Source organism: Etheostoma spectabile, chromosome 9 (assembly GCF_008692095.1).
Source record: "Etheostoma spectabile isolate EspeVRDwgs_2016 chromosome 9, UIUC_Espe_1.0, whole genome shotgun sequence".
Classification (NCBI taxonomy): domain Eukaryota; kingdom Metazoa; phylum Chordata; class Actinopteri; order Perciformes; family Percidae; genus Etheostoma; species Etheostoma spectabile.
The window spans coordinates 32640076-32658871 of NC_045741.1; the positions used below are offsets into that span (position 1 = coordinate 32640076).

General features: G+C 40.2%; 1 protein-coding gene and 1 long non-coding RNA gene across 3 annotated transcripts in view; one reads left to right on the forward strand and one right to left on the reverse strand.

The window, feature by feature from the left end:
- The window catches only part of LOC116695344 (uncharacterized), a 95269-nt gene that overhangs the window by 47600 nt on the left and 28873 nt on the right, over positions 1 to 18796 (reverse strand). Inside the window, exons 7-8 of one of the 2 annotated variants that reach the window (XM_032525554.1) lie at positions 13311 to 13376; positions 3305 to 3428 (exon numbers count right to left, since the gene is read on the reverse strand). In XM_032525554.1, the coding sequence (XP_032381445.1) occupies positions 3305 to 3428; positions 13311 to 13376 (190 nt within the window). The remainder of the gene's footprint in view (positions 1 to 3304; positions 3429 to 13310; positions 13377 to 18796) is intronic. The other variant, XM_032525555.1, reaches the window with a different exon arrangement.
- On the forward strand, positions 2 to 18497 carry LOC116695375 (uncharacterized). Its single transcript, XR_004333437.1, has 4 exons — positions 2 to 106; positions 1591 to 1597; positions 12769 to 12777; positions 18488 to 18497. It is a non-coding gene; the product is annotated as an uncharacterized LOC116695375 (long non-coding RNA).

Sequence of the window (18796 nt, forward strand, 5' to 3'; positions counted from 1 at the left end):
TTTTAAATGTTAATTCATACTGTAAACATTACCCTCTACAGCTGCGAGAGGGCGCTCTAGGCTTGTGACAACTATATGCTGCTCCTAAAGACAACTGAGAAAGACTGTACAATAACATGCAGCCAAAAATGGTAATCAAGTAGAGGAAATAAAGTTTGGAGTTAGTAAGAAATGTGTGAGTGACTGGCAAAAAGGGTATTCTTACTGCAATGAAGAAAACAAAGGAAGCTAATCGCGGGCTGAAAGCAAGATGGCTGAAGGAACCACAGGTGGTTTTGACGTATTTTTTGATTGATACGACTTATACTAATTACAATATTTCGAATGACTTGCCCAGCACCAAAATGATTTTTCGTAACATCAAGCAAAGTGGGGGGCAGTGCCTGGCTGCGTATGGGCACATGGAACAATCACATAGAATAATTGAATAATTAAGAGCAGGGGGACTAGTGGGTCCAGCAATTACCCTTTCTTAACGACTAGGCCCCCACGCGACTGTGGATAAATGGCTGTTTCGTTAGTGCTGTTACAAGTGTCTTTCCAAGCTTTGCGTGTATTTGGCGGGGGATTCAGGCATCCTTCCTCAAGAAAATGGATGTTTTTCAATTTAAAAGATAATGCAATTTTCCCATACATTTTGTGTCTCTTTGTGGGATTTTGCCTCTCTTTGTAGTCTTATTGTGTCTCTTTTTGTTTTCTTTAGGGTTGTTTTGGGTCTCTGTGGTCATTTGGCATCTCTTTGTAGTCCCTTTGTGTTCTGTGTTCTTTTTTACGTCACTTTAGAACATCATTTCTGCATATGTGTAAAAAAAGGTTGGAAAAACTAGAGCAGATAAATAAATAAACAAGTGGTAATTTGCATATATTTTCATAGTGGGGGGGTGGGGGGGTTGTGTTTTATCTACAGTAATTGGGTGATGATTTCAATTTCAATCCTTTTCTGGAAATTTAAATTTACGATAAAAGATGTTAGTAACTGTGGGGATAAAAGGAGGGTTAATCAATGTCAATCAAGGAGAATTATGATTAAGCAGTATAGTTTAACTACAGTGTGGTATCATATAGTGCCACCCCAACCCTTCATGTATCTCATCTCTAGCTTGCACTGGGAGCCAGAGAAGAGAAGCCAGAACAGGTGTTATGTGATCATATTTTCTAGTTTTTTACCAGGATTCTGGTTGCAGTGTTCTGAGCAAGTTGAAGGCCTCTAGTGGCACAATTTGGAAGACCAGAAAAAAGGACATTGCACTAATCAAGTCAGGAAGACACAAATGCTGGCTTACATTTTCATCACAAAATGATAAGATGGGTCAAATTTATGCAATGTTACTGATATGGAAAAATACATTAGAGAGTAACACAGTGAAATATTCTCTTGCTCGCTGTAATTATTCCTCTGGTCCATAATGGCTGTGAAGTGATTCATATGTGAGAGATAAGAGGTCAATTCTCTCAATGTACTGTACATCCAAGATTGTTATGTGAACATTTCCTTACAGTAAGATAGACTTGCTGAGACCAACTTGTCACATGTCCTTTTATTTATTCCTTATTTATTATTTTAATGTAATATTGCGTGAGTAGTTTTAGAAAGAGGGTGTCGATCAAAGTGTTAACAGCTTACACAGCAGACGTAGCAGCTAGCTGTACAATTCTTGGAGGCAGTGTAACCTTGTGGAATGTGATGGTGTTAAATGTACTCTGGCCCCAGCCAAAAGACTGCCTTCAAGAGCTCCTGCTGAGCTGCTGACACTCAACTGATGTTTGCAAGCGCTGACCTGGAAAAGCCCAAAGCCACCACACACACAGTGGGGGCTCAATGAGCACTACAGCTTCTGTATGAGGGGACCAGCACACATTGACACTTCTATCCATTTTGCCAGCATGACCTCGCACAGAATTGCGGCCGTCATGGCAACATGACATCGATCAAAAATGGCCAAAGGATATATACTTTTAGGGAGTGAATAAAGATGAAGCCGAAAAGCCCATTAAGTGTGAAGCGTGAAGGTTAGAGAAGACTGTTGAAAGATTTCCATTTAGTTCTACTTTAGAAGACGGAGGGTAAAACACTCCACAATAAATATATACTCATTTACTACAGTATTTTATTTCTAAGAAATTATATTATCTAATTTCCCTAATTCTTAAGGACAGGGAGGTCTTTAGTAATTGAAGTGCAAAGCCTGCTAACCTTTTCTCAACCTTAATTCGTGATATAATGTCAAACATAGATTGCTGTCAGCAATGTCAAGGGTAAATCTTACTTTCACATAGTTCTATGTTTTTAAAAACTTGGCAGGGATTTGAATCAAGCAGTGTACAAGCATAGAAACATAAAATTGGTTCAAGATCAATCCTAGAAATCTTAACTATTGTTTGTTCGACCACTCAAGGCTTTTAGTGAAGGGCAACCCAAATATCAACCTAATATGGTCCATGTTTAAGTACCTAAAAGTGGATCCTCAACTATCATTTAGATGACATAGATAGTACATATGTGTACATACTGTATATAGTACATATACATTTAGACCTGTAGCTACATCCTTATTATTACAAATTACTTTCTAAATAAGGACCATCTAAAACTAAAAACAGTGATCTTCTAGCTGCTGTTACTTTCAGAAATATTAAACTGAAAAAGGTAAAAATGTAGAGAAATGATTGATAACTGGCCATAATATTTTAACAGCAGAAATTGCCGAAGTTGACATGATGCAACGGATAGTAATTCTAAGATAATTAATAGTTCACTGGCAGTAACTTGTTTTATGGTACTGATCTGTTTGTTTTGTTTTTGGTTTGTATTGCTGTATTCCCTGGCATAAAGAGAAGAGTGGAAGATGATACCTAAATATAATATATACTTTTTATTCTCTTCAGCCAGTATATTGGAGGGGTGCTAGATACATTCATTGCGTCTGGATACGTCCCATTTATGTTTATACAAAAAAGGCACTGAAATATATTCAGAGATGCATAACAATACATCATCTACACAATCCTTTTAAAAGATACCATGTTAGTACAACGCTAACAGAAAAGATTAAAGCTCTTAAAGCAGGAAACCCTAATGTATTAAATATAACTAACTCTCAGAGTGTAGGATTTGAAAACATTTGATCCAATTGGCACAACCAATCACAGTCAGCGCAACATATGAAAGTTACTGTAGAATGAAACCAAACAAACCCTGTGGGTGAAGAACCCAATAAACTCATGTTAGCATCGCTGAAAATAATTTGTTTCATTATTGGGAACAGATAGTGAAATTGATCAAATAAAATAGAATAATGGTTACCGTGACAATGAGCAGCATTCCTTTCAGCAGGGTAAGCAGTGAAGTGATTGGCTGGATGATTGTGTAAGCGAGTAAGATAGCAAGAGATAGAATCCAAGTGAAGGCCGGGATCACATAGATGTGGCTGTGGAGAAAACACACAAGCAGTCACACTTTGGAACACTTTTATTCATGTTCACATTTCATTACAACTGAACAACACACACTTCTGTATGGAACTCTGTCATGGGTTGAAGGGAGGAGATTGCCAACACAGAACCTTTCAAATGATTCTGTTTTTTTTCATGAACATCCCGTCCCCTGCACACTCCTGGTCAACAAAATTAAAGCTTGGTACTTTGTAACCTTGGTGAGGAATACCTCCTCCAAACTGTGGCCAAAGTACAGCCACATTCTAAAACAAAAACCTGTACTTCAAAAACTAAGGCAATATCTGGTGCGTTAGCTCTAAGGCTGTAAGGCTTAAAAACACATTGAAATGCATGTTGCACAGTTTGGAGATGGAAGAAAACCCAGGAATGTACACAGGTGAAGACGTAGGTCCTTGACTTAGTGCTGCAATGTCTTGTTACTGTAAGATTCTTTGCACATACAACAACCATTCAATAGAGATTCAATACAAAGGCAGTATATTTATTAAAGCGCCGAACTTGAGAATTGTGAGATACTTGAGTTGAGGGGTAAAGTTGCAATTTTGCATTTTGGTCAGATCCCTCGGTTACGTTGTAACCTTGGTTTTCTGAGTTAAGAGAGTATCTCTCCACGTTACATATTCCATATGTACGGGAATGATCCCCTTGAGGTTAGGTACATGGATACTACTTTAAGACACACCGGCTTGCCTGGCCACGACCTATGCTATTTAATACTGTAAAGCATCTGTGCTGGCGTGGAACCACTGATAGTTTGATTGTCTCTGAGTGGCCTACAGCTGAAGAGATAGTCGACTCACTCAGAGAACCAAGGTTACAATGTAACCAAGCCTTCTCTATCGTATCAAGACTATCTTTCCACCGTTACATATTCCATTTGTACGGGGAACTCATTAAGACCCTGTAAGGAGACATTGCTACCCAAGCCCAGATAGTGTAAAAACAAGTTATAATGAACTGTTCTAAAAGAACACTATGAACTATCAGCCCAGACAAGGCTATGCAATTTGCAAAGGCCAAGACTGACAGGCAGAGGTCCTGCTGACAGTCGGCTGTAAGATGCAAGATCGACTCAAGGAACATATTGAAGCACCTAAACACCTAAACAAAAAGGCTACTTCAGTCAGCCTGTGAAGCGCTCAGCCTACCTGGGATACAACAAATTGGTGAGATGAACACATAGCCACCTAGGCTTAGTAATTCATCAATGTGACACCCACAAGACACACTCACAAAGAAGGGGCTGGGTGCCACAATTAGCAAACTTCAGATCAGGAAGGATGCAGAAGTGCCCGTAGGACCATGGTCAAACCCAAACAGTGACAAAAGGACTGGAGCCGGGTCTGCAGAAACAGGAGGCCATGCTGCTGTCGCAGAGTAGGGAACCACCTGGTGAACTTACACATGTGACAAGCACCAACCATAGACTGGTGCACAGGTCTCAGGTAAAGGGTGAAGGGAATTATCTGGATGTTCTCAATCCCATAAAGTGAAGGCAGAGCCACCAGTCAACCTGAGGTTTACAGGAAGGGCAATTTCCAGAGATATGGCCGCCCTGCCGAGAAGCCGTTCAAAATTATTGACAATGGCCTTTGTCCATGTTCTGTCCACAGGACACTATTCCTTCCTCAGAATAGAGCATGGATGTCACCTCTACATTTGAAACTGCCACCTCCTCCATACCAAAGTGAGGAGAGCAGGGGCATTAATCTGACCTGGCAGAGTTGTCTCTTCTGCCTGTTAGCCAACATGACGTCTGCGCTCAGCAGGAGCCCCATCAGGCTTACGACTGCAAGCAATACGCTTGAGAGGGAGACAGCCGATGCAATTGAGAGGCTGCTTTTAAAGCATAAAGGTAGAGGGAGAAAAGGAACATGCCAGGACCCCAAACACTGCTACTACTGACCCAGTTTCAAGCTTGTAACACATTTTTGACAGGGGCCCCTCAGAAAGAGAAGGACCTGTTTGATCCCTTTCAAATAAACTGCAACAGCCCTCTCCAGTACGTGCCGTTTCAATACTGGGCAATATTGTTTGAGTTGAAAATGTTCCCTAAACACAATTTATGTATATGTTTATCTTTGTCTTTTTTAATGTATGTTGCATGTAATGTTTGTGTCTTCTAAATGGACCTTGAGTCTGGCAATAAAGTTGATGATGATGATGATGATGATGATGACGACAAGTCCATCTTCTAAAGGCAGATTAATACCACAGCCACAGTAAAATGTCCCTGCCAGCTTTCATATATTTGGATACCAGAAGGGGGCGGGGAATAGAAAAAACACTTCCGTGTTTATACTAGCCCGGGAAGGCTAACAGCTGTGTGCTAAATCAACAGCCACTTCTGTTTTTCAGTCAGCGTAATCCTCTCCGAAGCTCTTCATGGAAGAGGGAAACACTGTAAGCCGTCAACCAACTAACCCAGCCAACACAGACTTTGTTGTTGTAGTTTTTGTCGTTACCGGTCACTCACAGCCGAATGTAAGCAGAGTGACGGATAGCTTTGCGCCATCGTACGTGTCTGCTCATTTCCCAAAGTGCATGAACTGATTAGGCCAGTAATATGCTCCAGGGAGGAAAGCAGGAAACTGTCATGCCCACATGGCGCATCAGCTCACGAGGACGCAAGCAATACGCTGCTTCACACATATGAGGACAAAAATCTGCTGCAACCGGAGACAGTCAAAACTGTTGTCACGTAGGCTACTTTGTTTCCAACGCGGGAACCATTATCCATGGAGTCTGTCCACAGACAGGCTCCTAACTTAACAGGTAGGCAGATTCGATGTTGCAACCCACACTTTCTATTTTTCTCTATGAAATTGTCTGCAAACACGTAACCATACTCCTCAGGTGAAGATCAAACTATCAGTGGTTCCACGCCAGCACAGGTGCTTTAATAGGAAATAGCATAGGGTGTAGCCGGGCAAGCCGGTGTGTCTTAAAGAAGGATCCATGTACTTGATCTCAAGGGGATCATCCCCATAGATATGAAATATGTAATAGTTGAGAGATAGTTTTGTGTACTTAACTCTCCAATTGAGCAAAACACAGGTATAGAGACCACACACTGGATTAGCACTTATTGTAAATTAGATTGAATTATATTATGCATTTCTATTCAGTTTTGACTCTTGGCCATTTCCTTTCCTAACCCCTCCCCCTCACTGTTTGTGTGTGTTGTTTGTTTCCCTGTTTGTGATCCCTCATGTTTCTCCCTCCTGTTCTTTGTCTGTAAATTGTGGGTGTGGCTTATTTTGCAGGCTGCACCAGGTAAAGCACATTCTCTAATCTTCCCCATCAGTACTTAAGGCCGGCTCTGTGATCCACTCATTGCCAGATCATTCAGTCTACTAGCGTAGTACAGTTATAGATTCTAGTGCCCTGTGTAAATCGGTTTCCTGGTGTTCTAGCTTGTTTAGCTAATATCATCTGTGTTTCCTCCAGTTTCAGTCTGCATCGCTTGTTTGTGCTCACGTGTGCTCTGATCCCTTCCTGCCTGCCTGCTTGCTTGCCTGCCTTCTTCTCTCTTGAATCAAGGAAGTTTGCCATGTGTTGGAATTGTTTGTTGGTCTGCGGAGGATGCCGTTACCACATTGTCGACACCACAAACAAGAGACCCTTGGTTATGCACCCTTGGTCCATATAATCTTTTATTATATTGCACATTATCAGTCCGCTGGCAGCCCATGTTGATAGGCTGTGCACTTTAAATTTATGTTTACATAAAAAAAAACTTTCAAACAGTTTACATAAATTACACGGCTTTGTTAAGTCAAAATATTTGTTTCTAATAAAGTGTCTCTCTTTCTTCATAAATCTACAAGGTGGCAGTAATTAGGATGTTTTCAGACTGCAAGGCCATTTTACCTTCAAACCTTCCTTGAGGACATTTTGGTGGGCAGGTTGCTGGTTGTCTTTGTTTTCTGAGTTTACAGATTATGGTTGCATCCAAAATTGCATTCTCTCCGCTACATACTCAATATGTACTGTATAATATTGTTCAATGTACTTTTATGTAAATAAACAGTAGTATGTATCTTTTCAGATGCACTCATTTTCAACACTGTATCTGATGTCTCTTTTATATAACCCTTATTGGTCCCCTAATACCATATCTGAAGTCTCTTTTATATAGATTATAGTGGTCCCATAATACTGTATCTGAAGTCTCTTTTATATAGGCCTTAGTGGTCTCCTAATACGGTATCTGAAGTCTCTTTCCCAGAATTCAGCCCTTGGTAAAGAATTACAGCCACTAGAGCCAGTCCCACATTGAGCTTTCCTTAGTATGTAACATTTCTGAGTCTGTAGCTCATGAGGAGGAGAGAGAGGGGGACCAGGGCGAGGCTGGGGGTTTGGCCTTGACAAACTGCCACTTTACTTGTTTGAAAGCAATGATGTCTCTCTCTCATGGTTGGGCCAAATTCTCTAGGCGGGCGAAGCAGAGAAAGGGGAGGTAAACTTGCCACTTATGGCCTCATAAGGAGCAGATTCCAGCTCGGCCCATCTGAGCTTTCACTTTCTTCATTATCCAAAGGCAGGCTGGGGGAATGCATATTAATGTTAAAAAAACCTCATAAAGTGAAATGTTCATGCCATGGGACCTTTAACACTTTGAAACCATGCCATAGCCGGTATGTAAACATCATTACATAACTTTATATTCAGTCTATGAACGTTACTTTCTGAAGGCCGTACATAGCAACTGTGTTTACAGGCACTTCCACACCTGAGTGTGTGCTGGTGACCACAGAGAAAGCTCTGTTTTTACGAGGCTGTGTTTAGCTCTGAATAGGCTGCTTTTGTTACCACAGTCTCTGTAGTTTGTAAATTGATTTTTTGCTTGGGTTCTAGCCTTTTCATAACTGTTGATGTTACTGCTGATACCAACCTTTCCAGTGTTTTTGTTGTATTTTTTTCCAACAACTGGGAAAATTTGTCAACAGTAAGTGAATACAGCATGATACTGTATGTCCTACAATTACATTCCAGGATATAATGGGAGTGTCCTTTCTTTCAAAGAAAGAGTCTTTGGATCAGAATCCAAACTGTGAGTCCGGTCAGCTTTACAGATATCACACATAACTAATGAACAATTTATGATACATAACACATTTTGCAATGTGCATATAACAATTGAGAGGAAGTGGATGACTGTTCACTTGAGTTCAGTGGAGCAGACGGCTTTGAAGAGTCCCGACTTTATGACATTTCAATAAATGCTGAAGGAGTGGTGGCAACAATTTTGTACTGCTAAATGTATATAGCGAAAACGCTGCTTCTTCCTGCTGTTGTATCAGAGGAAAAGCTGCGAATCTGCGAAACAGCGGTAGGCTTTTATTTATTGGAAAGCAGGTTGAGGAAATGCTTGTATGCATGCGGGTAATAACAGGTAGGTTTAAAGCTTAATGCGTAACAGTTTTGTTGTCAATACTTAGAATTCCTCAAGAGGGCGACAGAAACTACGCACTATAGCTTTAAACAACCACATATTTTGGGCTATTGGTTTAGCGGACCAAGGTAACATTACCAACTCACATTTCGACATAATTTACAGACAGTAATCTGGTCGCTGTGTTATAAAACGTATCTCTTTAATGTTTTAAACCTTGCAGAGCTCTAAGGGTTTTGTTTCCAGGACACTTACTATCCTCCAGCAGTGGGACTGAGAGGAGAGTTTTTGTGCACAGACCTGCAGTAACCTATTGATTGCAGCCCCCGGGGATGGGGAATAACGTGGTTTATCCAAAGAAGGCTGCCAGAGCTTTTTTCACTCCAGTAACCCTGCCTTCCCACTCCCACAACGCATCGCGGCATCTCCCTTGGCGCTGACAAGGCCGATAATGAAGCACCGAGGCGTGCCAATGAAGCGGTCCAACCGACCCCCAGAGTTTAAATAATACTATTTGCGTTAAGTATTTACTGGGGCATGACAAAATAAATTAATCCTGTTAACTGATAAAGATAATTACAGGCTTGGGAAAGGGAAAGAGGAGGTGTGTGCTGGGGGTGGGGGCAACAATCAGTTGAAGAGACAGCTGACGGTGCCGCATTGATTCTTGCATCAGTGACTTGAGAGTGCTATAGGAGTTAGTCAACGACACCAGTATGATAACTGAACAACTTTAAACACAGAGGCATTTTAGCTTTTATTATATATCAGGGTTTCCCCCGGTGTATTACAAGCCTGATGAATTCTTTTTTAAATGTATTTTAAGACGTGTGGTAGGAAACTTAGACATAGTCTTATTTTCTCCAGTTAGCCTTTAGCACTGATTTAATGTAGGGCCCTATGGAATCTGTTAAATCCATGATTCTGTTATCACAGAAACTATTGGGCTCTACATTAACGCTGCCATCAGTCTGTGACTGTCGGGGGGAAAAAAGACACACGCCACCAGGCTAAACAACGTTTCAGCGGAAAAAAAACCCTGTATATTCACGGAATTACTCCGACGACTGTTCTGAAACAGACGTATGTGGTGGATTGCACATCTTCATGAAAAAGGAAGACAAAAGCTTTGTGTTGGGAGAAGACAGGTCAAGACCATAGACCGATAATATTCTAATATATATACAGGCTATGGTCAAGACAGATATAATTCAGTTGTCAGAAAAAGGTTTTTTTTAGCTGTAAAAAAAAGGATGTTGTCATTTTTCTGGTGTGGACAACCTATCAGCAAACATTGGAAATTATTATTATAAAGGATATTTTTGCTGCTCACATTACTCAAACTTAAAATTTAAAACCTATTTTTATGAGATTATTAGTGCAACATGCATTTAACGCAACATTTAGCACCCAATTACAACAATTAGTCTATGTTCTAACTGCTAATGTTTAACATGTTACAGAGCTGCACCTAAATAATATGCTTTACATATTTAATCTCCTTTTAGAACAGAACAGGAGCCAGAGCGTTCAGCTATCAAGCTCCTCTCCTGTGGAACCAGGTTCCAGTTTGGGTCCGGGAGGCAGACACCGTCTCCACATTTAAGAGTAGGCTTAAGACTTTCCTTTTTGATAAAGCTTATATTAGGGCATAGAATCGATATTGTTAGGGAGTAGTAGTTAGTCACATGTTTGATTTATTATCATATAATATAATAAGATTAGCAAAGCACTCCGCGATCGTTGGGAGAGTTTCTGGCCGGCCGGGCTGGAGCTCTCTTTACCTCGCCTCTCTTGGTTTTGTTGTAATAGTTTTAGACAGCTGGGGACTTATTTTGATACACTTCTAGGGCATATCGAATTTGTTATTGTATTGCAGTCATGTCCCAGAATGCTTTTACTAACATATCAAGAGATATACCCAGGGACTGGCTATAGTCCGATCCGGTTGGGGTATTCCCGGTCCGGTGGATCGTGCTCCGAACCAGTCAGTGCTGTTTTGCCATGGTATAGTTTACACGTGGGGACTATTTGATACACTCTCCTGTCTGCCCTCTACTCCTGCTTTCTGCATGTGCATTCATGTCCCAGATGCTTGTATACTAACCATCGAGGATGCATCCCACCATTTTTTTTTTGTTCCCCATGCATCTCTTTCAGAAGCTCCGAAACGGGAGCAAGCTATTCCATGGTTCCGGCTACGCCTGGGTTGCTGTCAATAGTACTGTGGTCCCTGCACTGTCCTGCACTGTCTGCTGTGCCTTGGTAAACTGCAACGTCCTGTCCTATGAAATCCGAAAGACTGTCTTCAAATAAGTTTTTCTATTTTGTGTATTGTCCACTCTTCATTCTAACCCAACCGCCTGTATGACACCGCCTACAAGACCTGGGTCTGACCGAGGTTCTGCCTAAAAGGAATTTTTCCTCGCACTGTCGCACTGTTGCTTGCTCTGAGGAAACTAGAACTGTTGGGTCCTTGTAAATTCCGGAGTGTGGTCTATCTGTAAAGTGTCTTGAGATAATTCTTGTTATGAATTGATACTATAAATAAAATTGAATTGAATTGAATTGAATTTTATTGTACAGGCTTACATTTTTTCAATAACTACTGGGCAAACTCCTGCCCCACAGTACAATATATAATACAATCATTTGGTTTATTTAGAAGTACGTGAATGCACTTAGAAATACCAAGTCATGTCGACTAATTAAGCCAGTTATACCCTCTTAAAAGGTGTCGGCCAAAGATGAATTATTCATGTAGTATTCATTAGTGAAGATTCAATTTCAGACGAGGGCCAGTCATCTAACGGAACTTTAAAATAAATAAATAAATCCTCATCATCTGACAATAGAATATTTTGCCTAAGGAAACATCTCTGCCGAGTGTGTGTGTGTGTGTTGGTTTACTTTAATTAAAAGGAATGCTGTAAGTTCATGCAATGCTTTCAGAGCGTCCTACTCTGGTGGTCAGCTATCAAGATTTTATTGTGAAGTTGGGTAGCCGTGAGCAACAAGTCCCTGAACTGACAATTCACCTTCAGCTTTTGGATTTTTAAGGAAATGAAAGTGGAAAGGATGAATGGTCAGACTGATGTGGGAGAAGGTTTTTGACAATAACCTTTAACATTGTTCAATTAAGTTTTTGAAAATTAATGATGAATGATATTGAGTAGTTATGATCAGGACTGATGTGGGTTTAATGATTTAACTCGGTGAGGGTGGAAAATAATAGAAATATTTAGTATTTGGAAGTAGTTTTATGAAGGGGCCATTTTTTTTCCTTCAGGGTTACAAGAGGACTTTTTTATTGGACACTGCGCAGACATAAAAAAATCATTGAACTCAATGTTGTTGCTAAACTTTAACATACCCCAGACTGTGAAAAAAGAAAGAAAAATAATATTCCCCCTAGCATTTAGTAGCCTATACAGAAGATAATTATTTTTGTGTTAAACAAACAAACATACATATTAGGCAGTTGTGATTAGGACAAAATTATTTAATAACCCAATGTGTACTTCTAGCTTTGGTTGCTCAAGACAGTAGGCTACACACAGCTATGGATTCAACCAAAAAAACCCAACCTAAGTCCTGCCTTCCACTTCCTGTTAATATGCCTTTTTATTTTGGAATTTTGAATAGATTACCAAAACAGCAGTTTCACCGGATCTAAACAAACTTTTGAAGTGGTAGACATGTGGCATAACGTCATAGAACCCTTAAATAGATTAAGAAAGTCACCGCTACTGGTCACATATATGGTTAGATTGATTTGTTTAGATCCAGTGAAATTGCTACCTTGGCAACTCAACGTCATGTTTTAGGTCTTGTTCTAAGTGTAACGGAGGTGTACCGTTATGAGGGCGCACTGTTCTGATTCAGGTGCCTGGGTCTGTTTCCTGTCGGTTCAGTAAACTGCAGTTAGCATGCTTAGCACCGGAGTTAAGTGCTGACTGGGCTGGCTGCTAGCTGGCTGGGGGCTGACTGTGGATGTGTACCCGGGCCGGGACTGTAATAATAGTGAATAGTTGCTAGCTGGCTGGGGGCTGACTGTGGATGTGTAGCCGGGCCGGGACTGTAATAATAGTGAATAGTTGCTAGCTGGCTGGGGGCTGACTGTGGATGTGTACCCGGGCCGGGACTGTAATAATAGTGAATAGTTGCTAGCTGGCTGGGGGCTGACTGTGGATGTGTACCCGGGCCGGGACTGTAATAATAGTGGATGGCTGCTAGCTAGCTGGGGGCTGACTGTGAATCCATATCATATCAATAATTTACAATTATTAGAGATTTGTAAGGATTCAGATGCCATGGGAAGATTTGATACTGGATTCAGATTTGATCAAATGCTGCTGAACTCCAAGCCTTACGTTACTCAAGATAGTAAGGACTTTTTTTTTTTTACAGTAATAGCAGGAATTCCATAGAGTCTTTGTGTATGTGTAAGACTTACCTGACATTAAGAAGGGCCGCGTAGGCCTCACTGCCAGCTAAGACATAACTTATTCCAATAGAAATGCTGGAGAAAGATTAAGAATTAGACAAGAGAAAGAAAAAGGAGAGGAAAAGAGGTTGTTAGGTATTGGGTGCTGCTGGTAACTTCTCTCTAACTATAAAGTTGAAGTTGAAGAAGCAGTTCCCCGTTGAATTAAACATGAAAATGTTGCCTCATTTTAGAATCTGAGGCTATGAACAGCTTAGGGATTTGATTTAAAATAATTTCTTGTTTGCGGCGCAGTGCCTTTATCCTCCACAACTTCTCTATTTCATATCTGCTCAAAACAAAAATTGCCTTTGGGGGCTTTGGGGGTTTGGTACACACATACATTTCATATGTACTTTTAGCATCACACACTCATATCAAGTCAGAAATCTGTTCGCAAAATGTGCTTTCATAAAGGAACTGGATGTTGCTGAACATTAGAAATTAGTGTTTTTACTGAAGGCTTCAATCCAAAGTGAATGCCGAGACAAGGTTTTTCTGGCTCCACATCTGTTGCAGGCCCTATAACTCTAAGCTTCTGTAATCTCTCAACGGTTGGTTGTTGAGAGAGAAAATCCATTAGCAGCTTCTTCAGACAGACAAGTGTTATTTTGGAGAGCTGAGTAACACCCACTCTTTCAAATCTTCTCTTTCTCGAATCTTAAAAGGAAATATAAAACAAATTTAGGAATTTTCAAGCAGGCTAGTCCTCTCATCTAAAGCAGTCAAAGCTGTATTTTTGAACAAGAATAACTAACCAAAGCAAAGAACAAAGCATGTGTGATGTCAAGGAAGCTGTAAGATGATTCAGACTTGAGATATTAACTACGCATATTTAAATAGAACAAAATCATCTGAAAATTTAGGGGATGTTTTTGGCTAATATAATAGAAACTCTCCCTCTCCTACTCTCCTATGTGTAAGTAACCTTGTCCCCCCCAAAATGAGCTGCAAACATATGAACACACCACACAATTCAACAGTTTGTGTGTATTTGTGCTGCTTAAGCCAACCTTTGATCAAACGACTTTTCAAGTGATTCCACTGTCAGACTAACTTACAATATCAGAACGATATCGTGAGAGTCTCACTAGAGTCTTGCTAGAGTTGGACATGTTCCTCATCACCTCAATTGTTTGTTTTGGTGTAACGTGGTCAGAAAACTCCCTCAAAATAAGTCTTTGTCCCTTCTGGATGTTCCAACAAAATCAAAAGTTGTTGATAATGTCGTAAGTGAGACCTCTGGGTACTGGAAAAATTCAATTCAATTTTATTTATTGTATCAAATCATAACAAGAGTTATCTCAAAACCCTTTACACATAGTTTGTAGTAGTTCATTTGGGCACTAAGCAGGGCACAGACCGAAGGGCGTTGACAGGGAAACAGCGACAGCTGCGACCATGATTTTGGTGCCACTCTAATCCAAGGAAACATGCTGAACAAAAAAAACATAAGGAATCCAGGGAATAAGCTCCCTTTCCATTTCCATTTCTGGGACATGGATGCACACAAATGGAAAGTTAGAGAGAGTAAATGTGCTGTATTTATATAGCGCTTTCCTTGTCTTAACAACTACTCAAAGCGCTTTTACATCATACAGGATACATTCACCATTCACACACATTCATACACTGTGGCCGAGGCTGCCGTACAAGGTGCCACCTGCTCATCAGATAAACACTCACACAGATTCACACTCTGATGCGCAGCACCGGGGGCAACTCGGGGTTCAGTGTCTTGCCCAAGGACACTTTGACGTGGGACTGCAGGGCCAGGGATCGAACCACCAACCGGCAGGCAACCGCTCTACCACTGAGCCACAGCCGCCCTGAGAGAGGAGCTCAGTGTGTCAAAAGAAGTTTCGTCTGGCTTGATTAATAGGTATAATTGGGTGTCATCAGTGTAACAATGAAAGTTAATTGAGTGTTTCCTAATTATAATGCCTAGAGTAAGCATATATAAGGTGAATGTACGGCAGAACACTAAACCGGCAAACTTTCCCTTAAGTTACCAGCTGACGCTAGTGGTAGCTATCTAGCTTGGTTACATTTTTCAATACAAATCAAGTTGTAGTCTTGCATTGTGTGACCCAGCAAGATCCCAGTCTTTACATACTATGAAATGCTTTACCATTAGATGTGAGATGATTGTCTTTAGATGTCAGCTGGAGTCCGACTTTAGTCTTTTTAAAATTCTGTTCAAAGTCTTCTAGTGTATGGTAGGCATTATTAGTCATCTCAGACTCCACGCATTACTACTGGTCAACGACACATACTTTCTTAAACTGTCCCTTTAACTTTTATGCAAACTCCAAACCTAGTAGTAGTACTGTAGTAGAAAGTAAAATGGTAGTGTAAGAGTTAACCCACAATGATACACACAAAAAAATCTAATGCCCTGGCTGGGAATGCTGTTGCCAAAAACGAAAACTGATATTAACAATGCTGTTATGGCCATAACTGATATTTCAATGTCAATATGACCTTTATAAAACAAGTTTCCAATAAATTATGTTTTGTACATACCACATACGACCAACCAGCATTGTAACATTAAAGATTTGACAGAAAATACAGAAAAGCACAATATCCAACCCTTTGGTTTGTCTTGGACCAACTCCTTATTATGCTGTTATAGTTTTAGACTGCTGGGGGACTTCCTTTGACACACTGAGCTCCTGTCGACTCTCTCTTTCCCAATGTGTGCATCCATGTCCCCAAAATGCTTGTTACTAACTTAGCTCTGGGGAGCTTATTCCCCGGAGTCCTTACGTTTTTTCTCGCTTCGCAGTTTTCCTTGGATTAGGGTGGCACCTAAATCATGGTTGCAGCTGTCGCTGCGGTCCTGCTCGACGTCCTGCTACACCCTGCTACACCCTGCTAGGCCATGCAGTGCCCTGCGACACCATGGACTCCTACAACTACTATTTCTAGTTGTAGCTCCATTATCTTTATTATGACTATAATTATCCCTGTTCATCATATCCATTGAATTGAACTGAATAATAAGTCTCCTTTAAGGGACAGTTTCTGAATACGGGCTGCGTGCACCTCTGTGGTTTGAGCATTTTGATACAGTATTTATAAAAAACTTAAACATGCTTTATAATAAGAAACAACATAGAAATCTAACTTTTTACAATATGGGGCCTGTAAAAAGTTACATTATGAATTAATTTTTACATTTATGATCAACAAACAGCTGGTTTTGGTATCTCTAACATATCTAAAATGCATGGTCTCTTTGAATTTTGTGCATTCACAGAATTTTCTGTGCGCAAGCTTGGTATATTTGCATGTCTCTGTGAGATGCATCAAGTGTAAGTGTATCGTTTTGTGTGTTGTACAACAACTCCACCGTGTAGGGAAGCACATAAAGACCAAGGGGCGGCAAGGGTAAAAGCTGCGGGTCGTGCCTTGTGTGGTGTGTGTGTGTGTGTGTGTGTGTGTGTGTGTGTGTGTGTGTGTGTGTGTGTGTGTGTGTGTGTGTGTCTGTGTGTGTGCGATCAAGCCTCTGCATTGATCGACCACTAAGCCTCCTTGAACACAATGAGGGAACTATTGATTGGGCAGGTGTTAGAGAGCTGCTCTCACACTGATAACAAGACCTTCCACCAGCAAGACTAAAAGCCCAGTCCCCTTCCTCTGTGCCCAAAAGGACACACACACACACACACACACACACACACACACACACACACACACACACATATAAAAAAATGCACACATCAACACACAATCCTGTCAATGTTGCAAGCATAACAAACAACACACGTCTAAACCGACTATGCTACACCATTGTAAAAAAATAAAGGATTACTGTAGTAGGCAGTGGTGTAATGTTACTAAGTATAGTTTCTCAAGTACTGTAATCAAGTACACATTTGAGATACTTGTACTTTACTTGAGTCTTTTCTTGTCCTGCCACTTTCTACTTCTACTCCGCTACATTTCATAGATAAATATTGTACTTTTACACCATCTTTAGTTACTACAGTAGTTATCTTACAATTGAAGAATCTTTGCACACAAAACATACATAGTCTATAAAATGCAATGCTTTAGTAAAAATGAAACTACCCAACAATACACAGGCCAACAAGTCTATCTGAAACAATTAGACCATTAAACACACAACTGTTGAGAATGTTTCCAGTTTCTCAAATGTGAGGGTTTTTCTGCATTTTTACTACTTTAACTCTCCTGTTGTCCTCGGGTCAAATTTGACCTATTTTCAAAATGTTTCTATAGCCCAAATTTGGTTTTTTTTCAACCAAATCTTAAAACAAAATGTTTTTTAGAAGTAAAATAATTGATCAGTTGACTACTTTCATTGAATTTCTGACGTTTTCTTCAACTTTATAGCATTTAAAAAAAAAAAGATAAAATAAAATAAATGTCGGAAAAACGGGTAAAAAAAAGAGACAGATAAAACGCATGAGAAATCGACAAAAACATCTGAAAAAGTGAATAAAGTGTTGAAGACAACCAAAACTATGAAAAAAAAGATTGATGTAATTTTGACCCAGAAAAACAAAAGTTGCATGGTCAATGGGAAGACAACACAAAGGTTAAGAACATTTTCCTGATAATAGTACTTTTACTTGTAATAGAGTATTTTGACAACGTGGTACAAGTACTTTAGACCACTTGATTACTTCATCCACCACTAGTTGTAGGGCTGCACAATATGAGGAAAATTGTAATGGTAATTATTTTGACTGATATTGCGATATGATTCATGATATTTTGGGTGTCATTATTCTCATTTTCATTGAAAAATAAAAACATTTAAAAAAATTAATGATTGTGGCGGGTTTTTGGGGGGAATCTGTACCAAACAAAGATTTTTCTTTTTCTTTTCAAGCAAGCATCAGCCTGTACGATGACCTTTACAGACCATCACTTTTACTGAGACACAGATATTATGGCGTTCTCCATGAGGGAAATCAAACAGTGTTTTTATAGCAGGGTATATGGTGTGTTCCTTTAAACTACAATATGGTTTTAATTAACAACAATATACAGTACAGTATGTTTGTGTCAGCAGTAATTGCATTGTGTGTCCTTACATAATGAAAACAGTGACTGAAAAAAGGTTGGTCATCTTAAAAGGCTGGTAGGCTGCAGATTCTGCAGAAAAGTAGAGTAGTAAAAAAGTAGTAAAATTATTCGGCTCAGGCTTGTAACTCTCAATATCTCAAGACTGTGCAGCAGAAGCTAAAGATATGAAGTCTGAAACTCAAGGACAGTTTTCATACTTTATACTATGTCTGTGCGGCCCTGGCTCAGTTGAGAGTAGTCGTGCTGGTCCAGAACACTGAAAGTGAAATTACTTAGCAGGTTTCTGTCCAACGGTCTGACTCCGATTCTCCACTCCACATTTGGTTCCATCCTCTGTCGCGCACCATACCCCACCGGGAGCGTCTCAGAAGAGGAGCGTCCGTCTTTAATAG